This window comes from Leopardus geoffroyi, chromosome C1 (assembly GCF_018350155.1).
Source record: "Leopardus geoffroyi isolate Oge1 chromosome C1, O.geoffroyi_Oge1_pat1.0, whole genome shotgun sequence".
NCBI classification, from domain to species: Eukaryota; Metazoa; Chordata; class Mammalia; order Carnivora; family Felidae; genus Leopardus; species Leopardus geoffroyi.
Window position 1 is genome coordinate 139823938 of NC_059328.1, and position 24109 is coordinate 139848046.

Below are 24109 nucleotides of genomic sequence, written 5' to 3' on the forward strand. Positions count from 1 at the left end.
TGTCTCATGCCTCTTTTTTTTTTAGGTACCATCCCCAATATCAGAACCTGAAGAAGAAAATGATCCTGATGGTCCCTGTGCTTTCAGGAGGCGAGCAGGATGCCAGTATTACGCTGTAAGAATTTTATTTTTTTGTAGTGTTTTTGTGAACCAGATGTTCATAGGTAACTCTTGTCAGGGTAACTTAGTCTTGATCTAAAAATGGGAAGTCCATCAGCATTTTTTATTTAATATTGCCTATACACATACCAGTAAAAGATGCTAAAAGGTACTTAGTCCTTTCAGAGGATATCCAAAAATCTCATAATCCTTTACTTGGAAATTGATAATTTAGAATTCTAAATTTTAAAAATTTAGTTTTACTTTGGGCTTTAACTGTAGTTTAGCAGTTATGAAAATTTACTGTCACTGCTAGAGTTAGGTAAGCCCAGAATCTCTAATTGAAGTTTTGATAGTTGCTGTTCATTAAAATTTATTTTAAGCAAGCCCATCCTGTATGTACATACCAAGTAAGTATCAAACATAAAAGAATCATCTTTTAACTCTCCTCATGGCAATATTTTATCTAATAATTATATTCATAACTTTTTGACACACTTAGAAATTGCTTTGTGTTATTAAGTTTTGGTGCAACATTCTATCAGGAGGGACCCTGATTCCCAGATGCTCAGATTTTCAGATAAAGTGTAACTATAGAGTAAATGAGGTATGGTTTGTGGAGACCATTTGCCTTGTTGCATTATGGTAACCATCTACACTTCCAACTTATTTAGGATGTGTGTGTGTGTGTGTGAGAGAGTAGTGTAGAAGAGGTAGAAAGTTTTTTACAAGTTACGCTAATGAGAGAAAGAAAAAAATATTATGAAAGGATAGAGAAGTGTTAAGACCCAGAAAAATAGAATAATAAAGGGAATAGGAAGGCAGAGAAATGAACCGTATGTTCTTAAAAGTAAGAAGTGTCAGCCTGACCCATACATGCTTGAAGTACAATTTTTGGTCCAAAAAAAAATTTCTTTCTGGTATATCTCAATAGGAAGCTTGTAAATTACTAACTTTCCTATCTCTACTTTTTCTGCCATAGATGTTAAAAGCCATATTATTCTTTAAAGGTACATTTCTTTTAAAATATACCCTAAAATATTAAATACACTTTGAGTTATTTTGGTGAGTGAACTTTTGATTCAGTTTTGTAAAATTTTATCTGGTTTTTTACAGATAAAACAATTTTACAGTTTTATATCTAAATTTTAATTGTTCTGTTAATGCTGAATTTTATTTTTATCATGATTTAACCTTTTTTCTTTTCAGATTTATTCCGTGGGTTTTGATTATCTTTTTTTCTTTCTTTGCAGCCTCGTTTGGACCAAGCTAACCACTCCTTTGAAAATTCAGAATTGGCAGATTTGGATAAGTTGAGATACAGGCATTGCCTTACAACACTCACAGTCCCAAGAAGATGTATAGGATTTGCAAGGAGGCGAATTGGCAGAGGTGGAAGGTATACTATTTGTCTTGACCTGATTTTTGTTTTACAAGGTAGAAGGGAACTAATTCTTCCAGATAATATTTGGTTTTATATTGCTTTTCAGGGTCATAATGGACCGAATATCCACAGAACATGACCCAGTCCTGAAACAGATAGACCCTGAAATGCTGAATGGTTTTTCAAGCTCTTCCCAAACTATAGACTTCTCTTCTAATTTCACTCGGACCAATGCTTCCAGTAAACATTGTGAAAACAGACTGTCCCTTTCTGAAATATTAAGCAATATCAGATCATGTCGACTACAGTGTTTCCAGCCAAGGCTACTAAATTTACAGGACAGTGATAGTGAAGAATGTACCTCAAGAAAATCAGGGCAGACTGTGAACAATAAAAGAGTTTCTGCAGCATCTGTAGCTTTATTGAACACCAGCAAGAATGGCATATCAGGTAAGCTGTCACTTTGTTAAAAATATATCCTGCTCTTTTTTCCGACTTAATTTTCATTATCCACTAAATAAGGGCTCAGGACACTGGGTGTTGTATGGAAACCAATTTGACAATGAACTTCATATATTGAAATAAATAAATAAATAAATAAATAAATAAGGGCTCAGGGTAAATTTTGAAGGTTTATTTTCATAATCCCATCATGGAAAAGAATTTTATCTTAACCTATTATATTTTTGTTTTCCAGCCTAAGAAACTAAACCCTAGTATTGTGGTTCACATTTTAACCAATGTCATGATACCTGTTAAACCAGACTTATACTTTGAGTGTGCGTGCCTGGTATGGTGAATGTGTAGGCAGAATGCATAGGGAGTTCCCTATGGGTAAAGTGGTTATAAGCTGCTACCAGAGTATCATAACCATAGTGTGCATTTGTTAAAGAAAAGTTTCATTTTTGTGTATATTAACTTTGCTCAAATGTAGGCATTGCTCCTCCAGAGTACCATTGAAAGCTTTCTTTCTGAAAAATGATTTTTTAAGAGTCTCCCTATGAATAGTTGTAATTTTGTCTGATAGCTAACCTCTGATTGAGACTAGAAAGCATTTTTCATTTTAAGAAACACTGTGCTCAATTTAATATTTTTATGACATGTACATTGTAAATAATGTATAGTATCTAGAAAATCTAAAATGTAATTTTGATTTGTTTTTATCTGTGGATAGTCTTCTCTTTATCACATATATAAGTAGGTATAATTTTGAATATCCTTATGATATATACAAACACTGCATGGTATCCAGAGTCAAAACTAAATGTGACTTGACTCACTTAATATCCTTTCTTCTTGTAAAACGTGAATGTTTCTAAATTCTTTCCTGGATGTACATTTTACTAAGTGAAATTATGTTGAACCTCCTTAAAGTGATTTTAAAGCATTTTATTTGGTCTCAGTAGTGTTCAGTCATTTTTAGTTACTGGACTGCTTATTTTCAGACTTGACCTAGACATATATCTGTTCAAAGATTATAATGGAAAATTGGATTTGTTTGAATGATTGGAAGTTGACATGTCATTTCTCCAAATTAGTTGGTTAATTTTCTCTTAAACAAACTTAGGTAAGGAAAACGGCATCCTGTTATATAAGGTTCATGAGTTTGCGAAGTTTAATAAGCTTTCAAAGCCGAAATAAATACCTAATATGATTTGTGGTGGCAGGCTTCTTAGAAATCTAAAGGTAGTAGGAAGTTCATGAATATTAGGTCAGATTTTATTTCTGCCGACTCCAAGACCATGTTCAAATTATTTAACTGAACTAGAACTCCTGTATCAAAAATTACTCAAAATAATTTTTGCCAAAAGAGGAGTTTAAAAACATCTTGGAGCTCCTACGTGGTTCATTCACTTAAGTATCCAACTCTTGATTTCAGCTCAGGTTATGAATTCGTGGTTCATGAGATCGAGCCCTGCGTTGGGCTGTATGCTGACAACATAGAGCCTGCTTGGGATTCTCTCTTTCCCTCACTTTCTGCCCCTCCCCCATTCATGTGCTCACTCTCTCTCAAAATAAACATTTAAAAAATAAAACATCTAAAAATAGGCATTTATAATTAGATTTGACAGTGGGTTGAGTTTCTTCTCTAATAATGTGTACCATAGCAAAATAATGATTTTGTTTCATCTCAACTTGAACATAGCCAGATATTTGCAATTTTCTGCTGTACATTGCCAACATACTCCAGAAGGATTTGACTTGACTTTTGTCCAGAAAATATGTATGGTTGTGTATGTTACAGTATCATCAATACTCTGTATGTATTGATCCAGAATACAACTTAATATAACTTAAATAATTCCATAATAGCTACCTGTAGAATTTTGTGACACTACCATACATCAGCATAAAATAAACATTTAAAGTATCTTAGGCATGCGATGCCTGGGTGACTCATTTGTTTAAGCCTCCAACTCTTGATTTCAGCTCAGGTCATGATCTCACAGTTTGTGGGATTGAGCCCCAAGTCAGGCTCAGTGCTGACAGCACGGAGCCTGCTTGGGATTCTCCCTCCCCCTCTCTCTCTCAAAATAAATAAGCTTTAAAGTATCTTAGGCATATGTGCACTTTTTAGGTAACTTAAGTGACAAATATGTGATGTTAACATCATAGACAGTAAGGTTTTTTACTTTTTGCCTTTCCCCTACCATTAAAAAAGAAAAAAAAAAAGTGTTCTTTTTGGTCTGTATTAATTTTTCCTGCCTTACATTTTTTAGTATTCTCAACAGAGTACCATTTCCTTCTTTCTTTGACAAATCTCAAGGCTTAAGCAACAGCTAAGCTACATAGAGTCAGTGTTTTTAAGTAGAATTTGTCAAATATATGTTTAAATCTGTTACTAGAGTAAAGGATTTTGTTTGAAATTTTCCTTCTCTGCTGTGACCCTCTAGTCATGGAGGCCACAAGGTTTTTGTTTTGTTTTCAATAAATATGTTAGGTTTCAAAATATTAGGAACAGGTATATAAATGCATAATGGAACAAGTCTTTTAACAGCATTTTTGTAAAAAGTTGAAAAGCTCTGACAATTTTAGGTACCCATTTGCACCAGTGGATTCCATAACAATTCAGTAAATTTTGATAAGAATTCTTTCATCTATCTAAAGAGAAGGATGTAGGAGTTTTTAAAAAGTTACATTTTTATATTTGATGGACAGAGACAAAAGAATTGAATCTTCGTATATTTGATTTCTTTTAATCTTTGTCTTTATTAATACTGTTGCCTTCTGCTTCTTCTTAATGGACTTGGTCATGAGAATATGTGTGTCTTTAAGAATTTAACAAAACTGACACAGGACCATATTTTTATGTTGCAGAGTATGTCACTGATATTGGCAATTATAAGTACTGAATTTTCTGTTTCACAGCTGGGAAATCTCAACAAATAAAGGGTTTAATCAGAAGTAGAAACTGTGGCTGCCTGGGTTGCTCAGTTGGTTAAGAGTCCTACTCTTGATTTTGTCTCAGGATCATGATCTCAAGGTTGTGAGATCGAGCCCTGCATTGGGCTCTGGGCTGGGTGTGAAGCCTGCTTAAGATTCTCTCTTCCTCTCTTGGGGCGCCTGGGTGGCTCAGTTGGTTAAGCGTCTGACTTCGGCTCAAGTCATGATCTCGCGGCTTGTGAGTTCGAGCCCCACGTCAGTCTCTGTGCTGACAGCTCAGAGCCTGGAGCCCGCTTCAGATTCTGTGTCTCCTTCTGTCTGCCTCTCCCATGCTCATGCTCTGTCTTTCTCTGTCTCTCAATAATAAATAAAAGTTAAAAAAAAAAAAAAAAAAAAGATTCTCTCTTCCTCTCTCAAAAAAAAAAAAAAGAAATAGAAACTCTATACCTTTGACCATAATATTTATTTATATCCCAAATTTCTTAGTTCTTAGAAAAAAAAAACTTGAACTTGAGGGCTAGTGGCAAAGAATATTCCTACTTTTATGCTGTTAATAACCCAGTTAATATTTTTCAAGTCCTGGGGCACCTGGGTGGCTCAATCATTGAGCATCTGACTGTGGCTTAGGTCATGATCTCACGGTTTGTGAATTCGAGCCCACATCTGGCTCTGTGCTGTCAACACAGAGCCTACTTTGGATCCTCTCTCCCCCTCTCTGCCCCTCCTCCACTCACTTGCACACACTCTCTCTCAAAAATAAATACACATTTAAAAAAATTTTTTTTCAAGTCATAATTCCTGTGTCCTAAAGAATATCTAATTGTTATTTTTGATATCATACTTAAAGGACTTAAATTAAAATGTATGTCCTAGGTATTAGAACTAGAACTAAAGACTTCATTTTAAAGCAAAGACATATCTTATTAACTATTAAGTAAAATAAAGATCTGTTTTCTTAATTGAAAAACTCTTTTCAAAGAATAGAAGTAGGACAGAGAAAGGAAAGATGGATTGTGCTGAACATGGCAAGTGAATAACCAAGGATAGATAATGATGTAGAATTATTATATGGAAAGCACTCTGTTAAGTGTTTAAAAGTTGCGAGATTTTGTAAGACAATAATCCCTACCTTCAGGGAGCTTACAGCACATGGCAAGTATTACATTCTTTATATAAATAGATCAAAGTTTTTAGTCATTTGAAACTGCACTATTATTTAGCTCTTTTTTTTGAGATATTGTTCTTAAATCCCAAACTCCGAAATGAAATTGTATTTCACATCTAACAGTAGCTTTGCTTGGGGCACCTGGCTGGCTCAGTCGGTAGAGCATGTGACTTGATCTTGAGGTCATGAGTGCAAGCCCCATGTTGGGCATAGAGATTACTTTAAAAATGAATGAATGAATGAATGAATGAATGAATGAATGAATGAAGCAAGCTTTGTTCAGATTTGAAGAGATGGATTAGTTTACATTCAGTCTTGGTTTTGACTAATGCATGGTTGCAAATGAACGCTTTTTTTCCTCATCTTAGTGTACTGAGTAGGTACCAGCACCCTTTTTAATCAGCTTCAAATATCTTACCATTACCAATTTGTAAGAACATCAATTTGAACAGTGTTCCAACAGAAATTCCTGATTTTTTGTTTCTTTTTCCATTCTTTCTTTTCTTTTTTTTTTTTTTTTTAATGTTTATTTGTTTTTGAGAGAGCACAGCTCCATGCAAGTGGGTGGGGGAAGGGCAGAGAGAGAGGGAGACAGAGAATCCCAAGCAGGCTCTGCACTGTCAGTGTGGAGCCCCACGCAGGGCTCAAACTCAGGAATCCTGAGATCACAATCTGAGCTGAGATCAAGAGTTGGACGCTTAACTGACTGAGTTACCCACATGCCCCCCACCATTCTTTCTTAAATTGCCATAAAATGTTTGCAAGTATAAAAAGTTCTTCAGTAGATAGAACTACATTTTAACAATGAGCTAAGGTATTCACAAGGATTTATTTTTTGAGTTAGGATTGCTTCCAAAGGTGAGAGATAGATTCAGATTTCAGAAATTAAAAAGATTTTAGTTTGATTGCTAAAGGAAATAATATTCAAATTTCAGTTGTAACTATTTAGGTTGGGTGTCAGAAGTTTAAATGCATCTTTAAAGATTTTATCTTTGGGGGCGCCTGGGTGGCTCAGTCGGTTAAGCGTCCGACTTCGGCTCAGGTCATGATCTCATGGTTTGTGAGTTTGAGCCCCACATCAGGCTCTGTGCTGATAGCGTAGAGCCTGCTTCAGATTCTGTGTCTCCCTCTTTCTCTGCCCCTCCCCCTGCTTATGCTCTGTCTCTCCCTGTCTCTCAAAAATAAATAAATGTTAAAAAAAAAATTAAAAAATAAAAAAAAGATTTTATTTTTTTTAAATCTCTATACCAGCGTGGGGCTCAAACCTACAACCGCAAGATCTAGAGTTACACATTCCATCAACTTAGCCAGCCAGGTGCCCCTTAAATGGGTCTTTATTTTTTTTATTTTCACATTTCATTTGTTCCTTATTCCTTATCCCCCTCACCCTTCACTTCTGACCTCCCCTCCCATCTTCACCCTTTCTACCCACAGTTTTGCAGTTTATTCATGAGTTTGCCTTTAATTGTGACAGTTACATTACAGGATGTGTATAGTCCTAGACACATAATGTCAGCTTTCAAGGATTGAAGCATTTGTCCTCAGAGTAGCTCAGAGTGGCTTATGTGAACTTTCACCTGACTCCTCACTAAGACATACAAGGTTTAAAATAGGTTGTCCAGGGACGCCTGGGCAGCTCAGTCAATTGAGCATCTGACTTTGGCTCAGGTCATGATCTCACAGTTCATGGGTTCGAGCCCCGTGTTAGCCTCTGTGCTGACAGCTCAGAGCCTGGAGCCTGCTTCAGATTCTGTGTCTCCTTCTCTGTCTCCCTCCCCTGCTCATGTTCTGTCTCTCTCTGTCTCAAAAATAAATATAAACATTAAAAAAAATGTTTTTAAATAAAATAGGTTGTCCATCTTCCCCCACCCCCATCAGCCCCAAATCTGTCTTTTAAAACAGACAAACAAAAATGCATATAGTCAGCTTTGCTTAATAAAGCGTATATTAAGACTTTTGTAACAAAGACCTACCTTGTAGATGGAGAATACTGGATAATATATTCATCTTGACTTTTAGATCTTTATTACCATATTAGATGTTCTTCATTAAGCTATGAAAACTTGGTCTAGACTAGTGTTTTAAAAAGTTCATAGCTTCCCAAGAATACACTGTATTAGCCCCCTTGGAGAAATACTATGTTAAAAGAGAATTTTGAAAAGGCACACCGCAGGGGCACCTGGATGGCTCACTCGGTTGAGCATCCAACTTTGGCTCAGGTTGTGATCTCATGGTTCTTGAGTTCGACCTCTATATCTGTCATGCTCTGCTGACAGTTCATGATTTTGGCTTGGGTGGTGGTCTCGTTGGTGAGATCCAGCCCCAAGACGGGCTCTGTGGTGGCGGTGCAGAGCCTGCTTGGGTTTCTCTGTTTCTCTTTCTCTTTCTTTCTCTCTCTCTCTCTCTCTCTCTCTCTCTCTCTCTCCCCCCCACCCTCCCTCCCTCTGCCTTTTTCCCGCTCCCGCACACACAGGTGCCCTCTCTCTCAAATAAAAATTAAAAAAATAAAAAGGCACACACAAACACAAAAACCATATGTTCATACCCTGTTATGAGATGGTCATCCAAAAGTTCCAGAATGTATTTCTATTAGATTTTCTTTTTGTTAATCAACAAAACTATACAAAGTTAGCAAATACTTGTAAAGATTTCACACATACTGAAGAATATCTCTGTGGGCCCAAGGTTAAGAAACCATCATAAAGTCTAGGGGAGATACCTTGAGTATATTTTTAGTGGATCTGTCAAAATACGGGAGGGAAAGCTGATAAGGGGTCAGACTAGCAGACCACCATATAGGAATCACATCCTTGAAAGGTAAAAGATGACATGAAGAATACCTAGGACTTTCAGGGGCGCCTGGGTGGCGCAGTCGGTTAAGCGTCCGACTTCAGCCAGGTCACCATCTCGCGGTCCGTGAGTTTGAGCCCCGCATCAGGCTCTGGGCTGATGGCTCAGAGCCTGGAGCCTGTTTCCGATTCTGTGTCTCCCTCTCTCTCTGCCCCTCCCCCGTTCATGCTCTGTCTCTCTCTGTCCCAAAAATAAATAAACGTTGAAAAAAAAAAAAATTTAAAAGAATACCTAGGACTTTTGAAAGTAAAATCAACACTCCAAGGATGGTAACAAGTATTCTCACAAAAACTACATGGATTCATCTGGTAAATAAAGCAACTGATAAATCTAAGATAGGTAATAAGCCAGGTATAAAGAAGATAGCCAGGAAGGTTAGGGGCTTTACTGAAAAACAGAGTTTTGATTATATACACAAAATATTTAGAAATGCAGGTATGCCACTAATGTATAGAATGACATATTTGCATATATAATGAGGAAAATTCAGTAATATGTATACCTATCAGCATGTGTTAACTACAGAAATTTGGAAGTTACTCAGGTAAAAAGACACTTCCATCCATCTGGATTTTAAGGAAATATTGCTACCTTCACAAAACAGTCAGTTTTGTGGTTACTTTTAAACTGGCAGGAATTGGGGGCGCCTGGGTGGCGCAGTCGGTTAAGCGTCCGACTTCAGCCAGGTCACGATCTCGCGGTCCGGGAGTTCGAGCCCCGCGTCAGGCTCTGGGCTGATGGCTCAGAGCCTGGAGCCTGTTTCCGATTCTGTGTCTCCCTCTCTCTCTGCCCCTCCCCCGTTCATGCTCTGTCTCTCTCTGTCCCAAAAATAAAAATAAACGTTGAAAAAAAATAAATAAATAAATAAACTGGCAGGAATTGGAGGGCATGGGGTAGGGTAGATTATGACCAGCATAAATTTTACTTTTAAGCTAGCAACGTGTAAGCAACTAGTAGAAAGAACTTGGCTTGGCCCTAAGCAAGAGAAGCAGGTAAGGCTTCTTTCTTGCATATTCCCAGTTGCCCTTTTGCCACTACACGCACCACCACCCCCCCACCTGAAAGCTGGGCCCCTAATTTCTAAACAGTCTTCTTCACACTATAACTATGACTTTTTCTGACCTGTTTTAACTTTTGCCTCTTGATGATTGTAAGTCAACGTAAGAAATAAATTTCTTGTGGAAATATTTAAGTAATTTATGAAAGGAAACGTAATTAGTAGGAAAGGTACTTTCCATCAAACACCTGTCTCCACCTACCATTAGGTCAACTCTAAGAATGATAATTCAGTACTGTGTCTGTGCTATTAAAATCATACATTTCTTACTGCTTTCCACCTAACAAAAGGAAAGAGGTCAATTAGAAAGAGTGTTTTGTATGTGTTCCAATTCTGTGTCATGATTACTAATTGCTCTTTTTGTCTAAAGAGTTGAAAATGATATGAAATAATGCTCTAGAAAATTCCGAATGAGGAACTTTATAGTAAAGAAAGAGCTAGAGGTCAAGAATGGATATAACATGCTGAGCTTGAAGTAACGGGGAGGAGAAAAAAATAAATGTCATTTTTTAAGGCATATCCATATTATAGAGTTAAATTGAGTTTATATTAGTAATTCTTTTTTTTTAATGCTTTTTTTTTTTTTAATGTTTATTTATTTTTGAGACAGAGACAGAGCATGAACGGGGGAGGAGCAGAGAGAGAGAGACACACACAGAATCCGAAGCAGGCTCCAGGCTCTGAGCTGTCGGCACAGAGCCCGACGCGGGGCTCGAACTCACAGACCATGAGATACTGACCTGAGCCACCCAGGCGCCCCTATATTAGTAATTCTTAACCAGTAATGGGATCAGGGGTGACATTTTTATTATTAAAATCAGCCAGGGTTTAAAAAGGTTAGGAAACAGTGACCATTAATTTGAATAATTTGGATTGAGCCTTGATTGGTTAGGATTTTAATGCGTCTCTTTTTTTTTTTTTTTTTAATGTTTATTAGAGCATGAGCGGGGGGAGGGGCAGAGAGAGAGGGAGACACAGAATCCGAAGCAGGCTCCAGGCTCCGAGCTGTCAGCACAGAGCCTGACGCGGGGCTCAAACTCATAGACCATGAGATCGTGACCTGAGCCGAAGTCAGATGCTCAACCAACTGAGCCACCCAGGTGCCCCTTAATGCATTTCTGATGGGGAAAAAAGATGGGGTTCCTGAGCAAATTAATGGTCTCAACAAGACAGGGCAATAAACAGATATAACCCCACCCCAAAACAGGCAATTTTATCAGCATTCCTTTTTAATATATACGTAAATGATCATCCATTCATAAAAAACAAGCAGAACCATCTATAGTTGGCAACACTTTGTTACTCGTGTACTACCAACCAAAAGTAATTTTTTTAATTTTTGAAAAAAAATGTTTAATGTTTGTTTATTTTTGAGAGAGACAGAGTGCAAGTGGGGATGGGCAGAGAGAGAAAGGGAAACACAGAAGCCAAAGCAGGCTTCAGGCTCTAAACTGTCAGCACAGAGCAGGACAGATGCAGGCAGGGCTCGAACTCACAAACCATGAGATCATGACCTGAGCCAAAGTTGGGTGCTCAACCGACTGAGCCACCCAGACGCCCCCAAAAGCAATTTTTTAATTAAAAGAATGCTGTTTGTTCTTTCTACTAATTTAAGTACATACTTATTCTGAATTAGTGAGATTTTATGATTTTCTGACTTAAAAGATTTTAGAGAAGAAGATTCTCATTGTTCTCATTTCTCTCTCAATTTTGAAGTAGCTGTTAAAACTGTATTCACTTAATTTTCTTCCTCATTTAAAATTAATCACTGTGACTCCCACCTTTTCACCACAACAAAAAACTTAGCTCCAGATAAATTTAACACTGGATTTGAGGGACTAGACCATGCTAACACCAGATTCCAACCAAGTTCATTTAATTTGAATTGGCACAATCCTTTATACACATAAGACTTATTAAACATATTTATTTGGGTTTAACTTAAGAGTATTCCTTCCTGCCTTTTATCTAATAAACTATTTTTCATCTCTTTCCCAAGGTTTTCAAACAACTGGAAATTTATGAATACTTCACATTTTCATTTGATTTTGAAGATTGTAAATTTAGAATTAAAAATGTTTTTTACATTTAAAAATAGAACACTTGCAGTGAATTTAACATGTGCAAACAAAGAAAAACACTTGATTTTGTTGGTAATTCAGTAAGATAACTAATGTGTACTTCAAAAATGCAGGTAATATTAAAATTTTAGAGTGCGCACTATCATAGCCCCAGGTCTTTCAATCTTCTAAAAATAAAATTGCTATCTAAGAACTTTTTTTCCTTCATAGCCCAATACAAATTTTAAATGATAATGTTGTCGAACAGAAATGAAGGCATATTTAATGTTTTGTCCATCTCTGGGGCCTAACTCCCTTTTAATAGAAAATAGACTGTATTTATTCATAGCTTGTTATATGTCTAATTTACCATCACATTTTTAAAAATTTCTCCTTTGTAGTAAATGGAAAACTTGGGGGAGTAGTCAAGAGTAACCTAGGTTCAGGCTGTGTCCTCTTCTAGCTAAACTCCTTTAGGTCCTGTTAATGAGACTTTAGGTCCAATTGATGAGATTGCTCACTTGCATTTAAAGGTTGGCTCATATTAGTTGCTATTCCTTTATATGTATCTTTTCTTTCCAACTACACTTTTGGACTTTATAGCTGGGACCCTCCTTTTGCCTTTTATTTTGCCATGTATTCACTTAACTCTTTTTTTTTTTTTTTTTTTTAATTTTTTTTTTTTCAACGTTTATTTATTTTTGGGACAGAGAGAGACAGAGCATGAACGGGGGAGGGGCAGAGAGAGAGGGAGACACAGAATCGGAAACAGGCTCCAGGCTCCGAGCCATCAGCCCAGAGCCCGACGCGGGGCTCGAACTCACGGACCGCGAGATCGTGACCTGGCTGAAGTCGGACGCTTAACCGACTGCGCCACCCAGGCGCCCCCCACTTAACTCTTAATGTAGCACTCTGCATCATCGTAAATAGTAAATACTGATTGACTGAAAGAGATAAGAGAGAGGAAAGAAAGCAATGAAAAAAATAGAGCAAATTTACTCTAGTAGTACATGTATTCTGATCTGATTTAATACTTCTTGATTTTGATAATGTACTGACTTCTATGGAAATAGCTTTATGTCCTCTAAGTCAGTTTATCAGTGATTTACTTGAAAATTAATGAAAATTTTTTTACATTTCTTTGAGAAAAATGCTTTCCTCTTATAACTTTTTCTTGGCTAATCTTATAAACAAACGTTTTAGATGTCTCATTTTTACTTGAAATCTACTGTGAACACAGTTGGTCACCCCTTGATTGCATCTGAGGATATATTCTGTCTTTAGTTTTCTGAAGAGTTCTCTGATTTCTAACCCATATTTCTATAGATAAGACTTATTTTAGCATCAAATCTGTTGGCTTGAACTACAGTTACTGATTGTGCAAGGTGAACACCTTTGTCCTCTACTCTGATTTGTAACCAGGGAAAATGTCCTAGATGAGAACCAGCAGTAAGAATCCTTTATAGTTCTGCAGATGGTCCTGCTTTCTTAATAAGGCTATCACTTAGTCATCATCATTATTATTTGTATTAATAAATCAGTTTTCTCATTATATACTTCCACACTGTAGAGAGCTAAGAATGATCCCAAAGACACGAAGTCTGAATAAGTAATAGAGTCCTCATATTAGGACTGTTTTGTACAGTATAAACACTGCATGTAGGAACTTCTTTTGGCATGTGATTTTAGAAGATCATGGATATTAACATAAACCACTTTTGCTTTTTATTGAGTTTTTTGCTGATGTATGATTTGCACTTGCTTTTCATCTTAATTGTGCAATAATTTTATATTGTATTCTATTTGTGTTGTGCAAAGTACTTTAAAACATACTTCTGAACTGAATGTCCTTTGCCAGTAACAGGGGGTATCACAGAAGAGCAGTTTCAGACACATCAACAGCAGTTAGTTCAAATGCAAAGGCAGCAGCTTGCTCAGCTTCAGCAGAAACAGCAATCTCAGCATTCCTCGCAACAGACGCACCCAAAAGCACAGGTGAACCTGTCTTTTAATCGTGGTTGTTTCCTTTTTCTTCTTTAATTACATAGTTTTGTACAATTTTGTCAAGTCAAAGATGACCTTGATAAACTAATGTATATTTAATGAGGAGAATACTAAAGTCAAATATGGTATTTGTAATTTAGGAAAGAAACCACATTGTTTTAGAGGGGTATTGAGAATTTGTGGAAGGAATTAGATACTCTTAGAATTATCATCCCCACCCCTACTCTGCCTCCAAAACTTTTTTTCCCCAATCTTAACCCCTTCCTAAACTGTGTTTTTAAGTGCCATTTGGGTGTGCCCCATGACTTAGGAGGTAATTTTCTTGAATTGTCCACTAAATCCAAACAACATAGTCCCTTGCCTCTTTGAATCACATTTCCCTGAAGAAAAAAATTGCCACTAGGTGACGTTTTCCATTGGCACCATTAGACGAATATGCTAGGGGTTAAGAACAAAAATACTTTATAAAATTGCAATTGCCAGAAGAAAGAAACCCTGCAAACACCTTGATATGAGCCCTATAACACTTATTTTGAAGTTGTGGCATCCAAAACTGTATGAGAATAAATTTCTGTTGTTAAGCCACTAAAAATAAAAGTGTAATTGAAAAGTTTGTTTGAAATTTGAGCCATCTGAAAGAAATAAATCTAATACTTTAGGTCTTAAGTTTTGTTACTTCATAATTCCAAAAGTAACTCTGAAGTAATAACTGAGGTTAACTCAATCTTTGTTGTATTCTGTGAGCTCTCAGGCCAGCGTCTGCTGATAGTAGGTCAGTTCATTCTCAGAGGGTCACTAAATACACTGACCTTGGAAATCCTGAATCCAGCAACATGAAAATCTCAGTGACACCAGGAGCCCTCAGCACTCCTCTAGCATCCGGGTGGATTTGGGACTAGCCTGCATTCTGGAGCTATTGGCTGACCTGTTTCATGCAGAATCAAGAGGAATGGCCATTAAACTTGCCTTTGTTTGCTTTTTCTGAATCTGTCGGGTAACTAGCCTACTTGCAAGGTTAGTTAGGCAAGACATGTTTTTACATTGTGACAAAAAGGATGGTTAAATTTCATTTTGTCCCTAGTATCTAGATTGTCAAGTATTTTTAAAGGCATTCTTTAACACTTATTGGAAAAATTAATAGAGCATAAAAGGTTTGAGGTTTTTTAACCCCCTAGTTCTTTCTCAGAAATAGTTGCTTCCCAATTTTTAGTCACTCCCTGCTTAAAAATGCCAAAAATAGTCTGTGGAGTCTTGGATCTCTTAATCTTAGCACGCCTGTTCAAGATGAAAAAGGAAACCACCTTTTGGGTTTGCCCATTTCTTAATATTCACATTCATGAAATCACATTTGAAAAATTGAGAGTTTAATTTTGTTCATTTTATAGGGCTCAAGCACCTCTGACTGTATGTCTAAAACACTTGACTCAGCCAGCGCCCACTTTGCTGCATCTGCAGTAGTCAGTGCACCTGTTCCAAGTCGCAGTGAGGTAGCCAAGGAACAGAACACTGGCCACAACAACATAAACGGTGTTGTCCAGCCTTCAGGTAAGCCTGTGGTTTCATGCGATACTCACTAGCTTGAGGTTGTAACTTAACTGATTGGAGATATGGTGTTTGTTTTAAATACAAGGGGAAAAAATCGTACAAGAAGTCAGGACTCCAGAATTTCTGAGGATAGGTGTGGCAGAATAGCTGCATATTTTCTGGAATTCACGTAGAGCCTGCTCCCTGTTTCCTCCTGCTCCCACTAGATACCTTCCTGTGTAACTCTCCATCCTGCCTGGTTTTATCCGCATACTGTCAGTTGCCTCACATCTTAGGAAACATACTGAGCTAATCGCTAACCATCACGCTGGAATTATCCATGCATTGATAGGCAAAATATAATCCAGGTTGGTCTGTCAGTAAGTTTGAAATTGGGTTTACCTTCCCACTGGCACATACTCATGGGACTGCTTTCTCTGACTCCTCTTGAAATACAGTATTACTCTGAAATCTTGTCTGCTTCTTACCACCCTGAGTCCTCAAAGGCTTGCTGTTCCTATCAGCCTTCAGCTACTACTCAGACCCTAGGGTTTTTCCACTTGCTTTTAGATACACCCATGATCCTGATTACCCCGCCTTACTGATTACTTGCATGTGTGAATTGTGATGGAATCCGACTGTCATTTCCACATGGTCTCAACCTCCAGAGAGGACCTCTCTGCCCTGTTGTTTCCTACTTTCCAAATGTAGACTTTTATGCAGGCTAGTAGAAAAACGTGTCTTTGGGTTGTAACAGGTAAGTATGTTGTGATCAGGAACTCTCTTTGGAGAGGCCATTATGTGGAAAGTTAATGGTATGTAATTAGAATACAAATGTTTGCACGGATTTTTATTAAACTCTGATTTTCTGAGAGTTTAATTAATGTCTCATGATACGAATTAAATGATGTTATTTTTCTCCTTCAGGAACCTCTAAAACGTTATACTCCACCAATATGGCTTTATCATCCAGCCCAGGGATTTCAGCTGTACAACTTGTAAGGACAGTTGGCCACACCACTACAAACCACTTAATCCCAGCATTGTGCACAAGCAGTCCTCAAACACTTCCCATGAACAATTCCTGCCTGACAAATGCAGTGCACCTCAATAACGTCAGTGTTGTTTCTCCAGTCAATGTGCATATCAATACACGGACTTCAGCACCATCGCCAACAGCCTTAAAACTTGCCACGGTTGCTGCCAGTATGGACAGAGTGCCAAAGGTTACTCCCAGCAGTGCCATCAGCAGCATAGCAAGGTGTGTGTGTGTGTGTGTGTGTGTGTGTGTGTGTGTGTATGTATTTCTGGTACCATCCTGTCTCTTTCTGCTGGCTGTCCTATGGGAGGAAAAAGACATTTTTTACTGCAATAGATGTCTATTGATTGACTTGCTTTTAACACATACTGAGTTCTACTCAGGGTAAACCTCTGTGACTTAGATTATTTGTTTGAGGTCAATAGTGGGATGTTTACATGCCAACCAGAAGCATAAAAAACAAGGGGGAAAAGCACATCAAATTGGGAACCATCAAGCCCAAAAAATAAATCAAAGGATATTTTAGAAGCTTGAGTCTTCTACTGTTTTTTTGTAGCTTAGACAGTTGGGGAGGTTAGAGTTGTTACTGATTCCCACGTCAGAGCTTTAATTTTCAAATCAAAATTTGTGTTTTCTTCAACATTATAAGAAGAAAGTAAATTATTCTATGTATATATTAAAATTGAGACTCTTCTGGGATTAGCTAAATCTGTGATCATGTATTTCAGGGTATGTTTTTATATTTCTGTGATACTAGTACATGAGAGCAACGAATCAGGAAAAAACTTGACGTGCATGAGTTAATAACTTACTGCATGACCTTAAACCTATAAAATTAAACTGTAGTGGAAAGTAATCTAAGTACTGTCGTGCTTCTGATGATTATTCTTTTTTTTTTTTAATTTTTTTTTTTAATGTTTATTTATTTTTGAGACAGAGAGAGACAGAGCATGAACGGGGGAGGGTCAGAGAGAGGGAGACACAGAATCTGAAGCAGGCTCCAGGCTCTGAGCTGTCAGCCCAGAGCCCAACGTGGGGCTTGAACTCACGGACCGTGAGATCATGACCTGAGCCGAAGTCGGACGCTCAACCAGCTGAGCCACCCAGGCACCCCTGATGATTATTCTTTTTGAGCATCATATGCTTCATCTATTGTAAAAAATTTGGATTGTCCTGTGTTACATATTTTCATAAGTAGTTTATCACTGGCTTCCCCCGAAATATTATGTTAAATTACTGTGTTTCCTAAGTAAACAACTATAATCAAGTAATTAGGAAATAATAGAATTTCTTAGATACACAAAACTTTTCCTCATTCCTGTATAGCAATTGTAAAAGTAGGAAATGTTCTTGTGAAGTACATGTTTAGTTGTAGTTACGTAAAACCGTATCTGTAAATACTGAGTGATAATATCATATTCTGGAGAGTATTAATGTTTATTTTACTCTTTGCCTTATTATAGAGAGAACCATGAACCAGAAAGATTGGGTTTAAATGGAATAGCAGAGACAACAGTAGCTATGGAAGTGACATAACCTAAAACGTGTGGCTTTGACCTGTGCTGATGGTGTGCAGTCATTCATATTCCAGCTGAATGCAAAAGGCGACACTCTGTGGATCACAGAGCGTAACAATGGACCTAAATGGACTACAGTATATCGGATATGAAATCGATATATGATGTATATTTTGTAAAATTGGGAAAATCACTACCTTGTAAAATAGTTTATTTGTATCATCAATATTATTTCTGTTACTTGAATAGTAGATATTCATCATCATGCTTTTGCACTTGAATTTGCAACTGAATGGATTTTAAAAAATAATTCTTTAATGGGATCATGAGCATGAAATGGGATCCTGCATCACTTGTTTTAACTATTTATTTTGCCATGTTTACATTTTGTATCTTGTAAAAATAAATCCAACTTTGTGTCTAAAAAGTTAAAGATTCATAGCTAGGAAATGAAATTCTTGTAATTTTTTTCTAAAGAAACTGTAAAGTTTTCACTTGGTTCATTTTGTTTCACAATTTGACTAGATGGACTTTTTGGTAAATACTAGTGGCATTTCACTGTCAAATATGAAGTTCAAGGCAAAATAGTATTTTCTATTACTGTGCAGGGGAAAGGGATGGATCGATACATGCAAATTTAATGTAGTAACTCACTTTTCCATATATTTTGAATGTATATTTCTATTTATAATACCAGTTTATAAAAAATAATTACACAGGAAAAACGGACTAGGAAAAATTATGCATCTAGCACATTTAAACTGTGCAGATAAGAAAATTTTTCAAGGATTACATTTTATCTGAAGACTGCATATTTTAACTGGCTTTAAAACTGTAACACACCACATAAAGGATATTTTACCAGGTATGTATTGCATCATATCATTGCAATAATTATTGGAAGTCTAGATATCGAGCCATCCCAGGTGTTGGGAGGGGGGGAGGGTTGTGGCAAGACTGTCTTTTCAATTTTGGAGAGTTTTCCTGTGGCTACAAGGCAAGTAACGGGTTGGAAAAAGTCTGACTGTAAGCGTTGGACACCTTCATAGTGTAGTGTTTTAGTGACTTTTTTTATACGGTTCTTGTAAATTAGATACGTGTAGTGGTGTTTCAGAATGTTTGTTTATGCACTAGTTCAGACAACTTTCCCTGTTACTTGTTCTTGATAAGTGAAAACTGCAGGGAAATAAAAATACATATCAAAACATGGACATGCTGCATATGTGTTTATTTCACAATGTGCACACAGCGTAAGTGAGAATTTAAGGGAGACGATAGCACTTAACAGCACTTTTCATTTTCACAGTGCTTTCCAAGCATTAATGAAAAGATTTGTAAGAAGCTCATCTGTGGGCACTATTGGGTTTCAGATAATCCAATATAAACTACCTTTGATATGAAAAGTTCTTAAAATAGTTTACGGAATGTAAGTAATTTGCAGTATAACATTCACTGAAATCTCATAAATGAGCCTCATTTTATAAATAAAAGTTTAGAGTAGAATTATATTGCAAGGGGGTTTTGTCAAGTAAGTACCGGGAAATGTAAATATTTTTAATGAATATGATTAAAACCATTTCAAACTTACATAATTTTATACTTTACATTTTTTATATCTGCAGTCCTGAAAGTTGTAAAATTGATATGTCAGTTGAATTAATGGGCCAAGATTTCTGCTGAGAGTGGTTTTTATTCAGGTCCTAAATGTGTAAAGCAATTTATGGTCAAAACCATAGAGAAAAATAAATTTAATTTCTTCATCGGTTGTGACCTGATAGGATCCATGCTCGTTTCTGCCATACTACCTCTGGAGTTAACTCATTGCTGATGATATAAAGGAAATAATTTTGATTTGATATGTATTATGACTGTGTTCATTCTGCTTATAGTGATGTATCTCCTTGCTATTAAGAACTTAACTTTAGTGCCAATTTTGGAGAAAGCTTTTTTTTCCATTTTACTAAGTAAAGCATGAAGTGAACTTGCCTTATGTGATATACATGTTATAAATAATTTAAGTAAAACAAAAGAACTATCCATTTGTACAGTTTCTGGAGATGTGGCAAACCCAGACCTTATCAAAGACTGGTGACCAATTTATTTGTTCCTTTCGAAGTAAAATAGAAAACTAAGTCCTTCCTTATTTTGGTGGTTGTAACTGTCTCACAGGTGGCATTTCAGTTACTTGCACACACATTTTTCCAGTGCTTTTCAAAACCTGTCAAGTGATGAGAGACTTACCTTTCACCTTTAAGAACAGTTTGTTTGTGCGCTGGCCCCCCACTGGGCAGTACCACCCTATCTTGGTTTTCTGAGGAAACTAATGTTGATGTTGTAGTTCACTAAGCTTCCAGAGTTCTTGGAGAATGTGGGTTTTTTTGATGGGATGAGTAGGTTGGTTGTTGGGTTGGGGGGGGGCGTTGTTTTGTTTTAAGCAAAAGGGCTACTCATGTCCTGTGGTATCTTGTAATTCGATATAGTTAGAAATATTTATAAACCATTTTTCTGCCTGCCTTTCCTAGTAATTCAAGATCATGTTCATGACCAGTTACTGTGATGTAGCTCTAAAGGTATTTGAGGATGTGTTGCATATCTTTCTTTTGCAAAAGACCAAAGGAAAAATAAATCTGTCTGGAGGGCAGATGTAAAAAATATATATATGTCACACACACTCATACCCCCACACACATTCTGTCTTTTTAAAAAATAGGGAATACAGTATTTGCACCTGTGCTTAGTGTTTATTACCAAGGTGGTTTTTTGTGGGGGGAAGAGCAAGAAGGAGGACTAATATTTCAGAAACTTATCCCTAGTATATACTGCTATATTTGAATTTAATGCTATACTTCGGACACTTTTTTTTTTTTCATTAATAGTACACTTTTAACAGAAATGTTTCATTCTTTAATTAATTTGGCAAACTTAAATTTCAAAAGGTTAAGTGTATTTCAAATAATTCACTATTCTATCATGTAGGACGAGGGTTTTTTTTTTTTTTTTTTTTTTTTTCTCTCGTTATTAATTGCAGTGTACTCATGGCTAACCTCATGGAGCATGTAGTTTTCTTAGTGACTTTTTCATTTAGTCCTAATAATCATGTAATGTACCAGTATTCTCCCCATTTTACGGATCAGGAAAATGAAACTTAGAGAAATTAGATAACTTGCCCTATGCTACCTAGTTGCAAAGTTACTGAGCCAGGAATTAGACTTCGGTAGTCCCCACACTTCTAACCACTGCCTCCTATCCTTAAAGTGGAAGAAGTGCCCTTCAAAGGAGAACTTACTGTACTTCTCAGTCCACTTACTGGCAGCATCTGTAGCAAGCCGAGTCTAAAACTTAATTAGGAAACAACCTCCCCCACTCTTACACCGCCAGGCAATTAATATTTTGTTTTCTGTTTCCCAGATTGAGCGCATTAGATCCAACTTTGGCTTCTAGCCATCCGACAAGGAAGCCCAAGCCAATCAGATTTTCCTCCTCTGTCTGCCAGACTCGCTAGTAAGTGCTTAAAGCTCTCAATCAGCACATGCGAGCGGAAGCTGGATCTGGGCCCAACATGGGGTGGAGTTTAGCCCTTGCTGGGCCTTAGTTTCCCCATCTGTAAAATGAGCAAGTTCCTAAAACTCCAGAAGGGAGGCCGGTGACAGGCATGGTGAAGGATTAAGTGTGGCCAGTGTGTCAGTGGTTTGTCACCAAGGAAGTAAATTATGTGGGAGCTAAGGCTGAGCATACAGTTAGTCCAGAGCTGCTTTTTGTTAAATCATTAACATCCGGCATACGGACAGTTGTATTCTATCGTATAATGCAGCTCAACTTGCATGGAAACAATTCTAAACAACTACAGTGACAAAGTCCCAAGAATTCTGTATTTTTCAGAGGTGTCAATGGAGGAAACAAGACAGACGATAAGTACAGTAGAATGTCAGAATTTCTTGAGTGTGGTTTTAATCCCTTCTCCACCATTTAATTGGCAGATGATTTCATCATCTTCATATCTCTGAACTTGGGTCATAGGACAAATGGTAAAATTAGCCTGTAAACATCTCCCCCAGCTCTGATACTGTAGGGATCAAATCTCCCACTTCCTTAGATGATTCACTTACTCTCCAGAAGAGTCACTTTCCCTGCTATTGTCACTATCCCTTAACTTACCAGCACCATTCATAAGGATCAGTAACATCAGACCCTATATGCCTTCCTACCATCCCTTTTCCTTTTCCTATTATCAGAAGGGGAACTGTTTCTTATTTCAAACATGGACTGTAAGTGTTTTTAGCTGTGGCTTACTTCAAAGCTTGAAATTTTAACACCGGGAAGAAGAAGGTAACACTAAACCACATACTTCTCCAGCAATGACTTACTTGGTACCACATTTTAGGCTTGGACGACTTCTGAATGAGGTCTTCTGTGTCCTATTAAGAGTTCTGTGTGTACTTGAGATATTGTGTTACTCTCATAAAATCTCCCTCATAAGATCATTGCATCTTTGAACAAAACCCATGTTTCACTGACCAACTGGTTAGAATCATATTGCAAGTCAAGATGATAAAATGTCTCTGAATATTGACCCTCCCTCAGAGTGAACATTATCCTCAGGAAAGCCCCGGGTTCTGCAATTACCTTTATTGTTACAACAAAAGAGATTGACTCCAATCACAAAAAGAAACTTACTCCATCTTCAGTATACAAACTATTGATTTGATCGATAGCATATTCTACAACAGTGACATTTTCCTTTTGCCAAATTTGAAAACCTAACCATTAGCGTGTAGAAGAACACTGTGTTCTTCCTCTGCTCGATGCCAGGGCCACTGGAGGTCATGAGCACACATGGCTCCTGTCTTACTGATGCCTGTCTCGTGTGCTCTTCTCACTGCCATAAGTATAAGTAGCTTTAGGTCAGTGACCACGTGAGCCCAAATTAGGGGTAGCCAAGATGTAGGATTTCAGCTTTCAACATGACATCTGTGCAATCTGCTGAGGAATAAACTATTACAAACAACCCATATGTGTGGGTTAGGAGTGTAGTACTAAACTGAAATCAAGGTGGCAATGGTTCTGTGTTCTCATCTGGAAGCTCAAGTAGGGAAGGATCCGCTTCTAAGTTCCCTCAGACTAGACAGAATTCACTTCCTTATGGCTGTAGAATTCATAGCAATTTGCTGCTTCATGGGCAATGGAAGACTGTTTCTGCCATGTGAAGTCTCTTGTCTCAGAGAAGCCTAGGTCTTCTTGGAGGGCTCATCTGATTAGCTCAGGCCCAAGCAGCCTGATCTGCTTTAACTTAGTCAACTGATTAAGGACCTTAATCACATCTGTAAAATCCTTTCACTTGCTCTACTCCAGTTAGAAGCAAGTTACAGGTCTTGCCCACATTCAAGCGAATTACACGAAGACCTGGATCCTCGGAGATGGGAATTATAGGGCCGCCTTAGCTGTGTCTGCCACACCTCTGTGATCGGATTAGCTCTGTCCCACTTACCACTCACCTCAGTCTTCCCCCATCTCACTACCTTGGAATAACTTCAATAGAACAACGTATTTTTTATAGATAAGATGTAAAGTGGTCTTGTTGCACACATTTTGTTATTTTATAAATCATAAATTTCACAACCCTGGGTGATAGGCAGGAGGTCAGGTCCAGCCTGGCCATATGGCTGGCCATCAGCAGCAGCATGAAAGCCTTGTGGCACTGCAGTAGATAAGATTAGGTAGAGAAAGAGAAGGAAAAGCAGTCACGTGAGCAGCTGAACCTTAGTGTCCCATGTGGCCAGGAGAGGGGAGGAGGGCAGAAGGGACTTGGGTGGCAATCATGGAGGAGCAGCTGGTGATTGAAGGGCTTCTAATTTCCTTCGGAAGAACATATAGAGATAGAGTGAAAGTGGGTAGACATGAGTGATTTGGTTGGTAAGGAAATAAGAGGTGATGAGAGTTTAGCAGTGAGGTAAAAAGTCAGCCTGAGTTCAAGTCCTATCCAGCACTTCTGGCCATCACAAGCACTTTGGAGAGTTTTGAAAAGTATA

At 37.5% G+C, this 24109-nt stretch overlaps 1 protein-coding gene across 3 annotated transcripts in view; it reads left to right on the forward strand.

Annotated features, from left to right (window-relative positions):
• The window catches only part of EPC2 (enhancer of polycomb homolog 2), a 119555-nt gene extending 99486 nt beyond the window's left edge, over nucleotides 1-20069 (forward strand). For 2 of the 3 annotated variants that reach the window (XM_045479751.1, XM_045479753.1), the window contains 7 exons: nucleotides 26-115; nucleotides 1353-1498; nucleotides 1590-1933; nucleotides 13858-13994; nucleotides 15389-15548; nucleotides 16455-16788; nucleotides 18030-20069. In XM_045479751.1, the coding sequence (XP_045335707.1) occupies nucleotides 26-115; nucleotides 1353-1498; nucleotides 1590-1933; nucleotides 13858-13994; nucleotides 15389-15548; nucleotides 16455-16788; nucleotides 18030-18102 (1284 nt within the window). In that variant the 3' untranslated portion in view covers nucleotides 18103-20069. The remainder of the gene's footprint in view (nucleotides 1-25; nucleotides 116-1352; nucleotides 1499-1589; nucleotides 1934-13857; nucleotides 13995-15388; nucleotides 15549-16454; nucleotides 16789-18029) is intronic. The other variant, XM_045479752.1, reaches the window with a different exon arrangement.
• Nucleotides 20070-24109: the final 4040 nt, after the last annotated feature.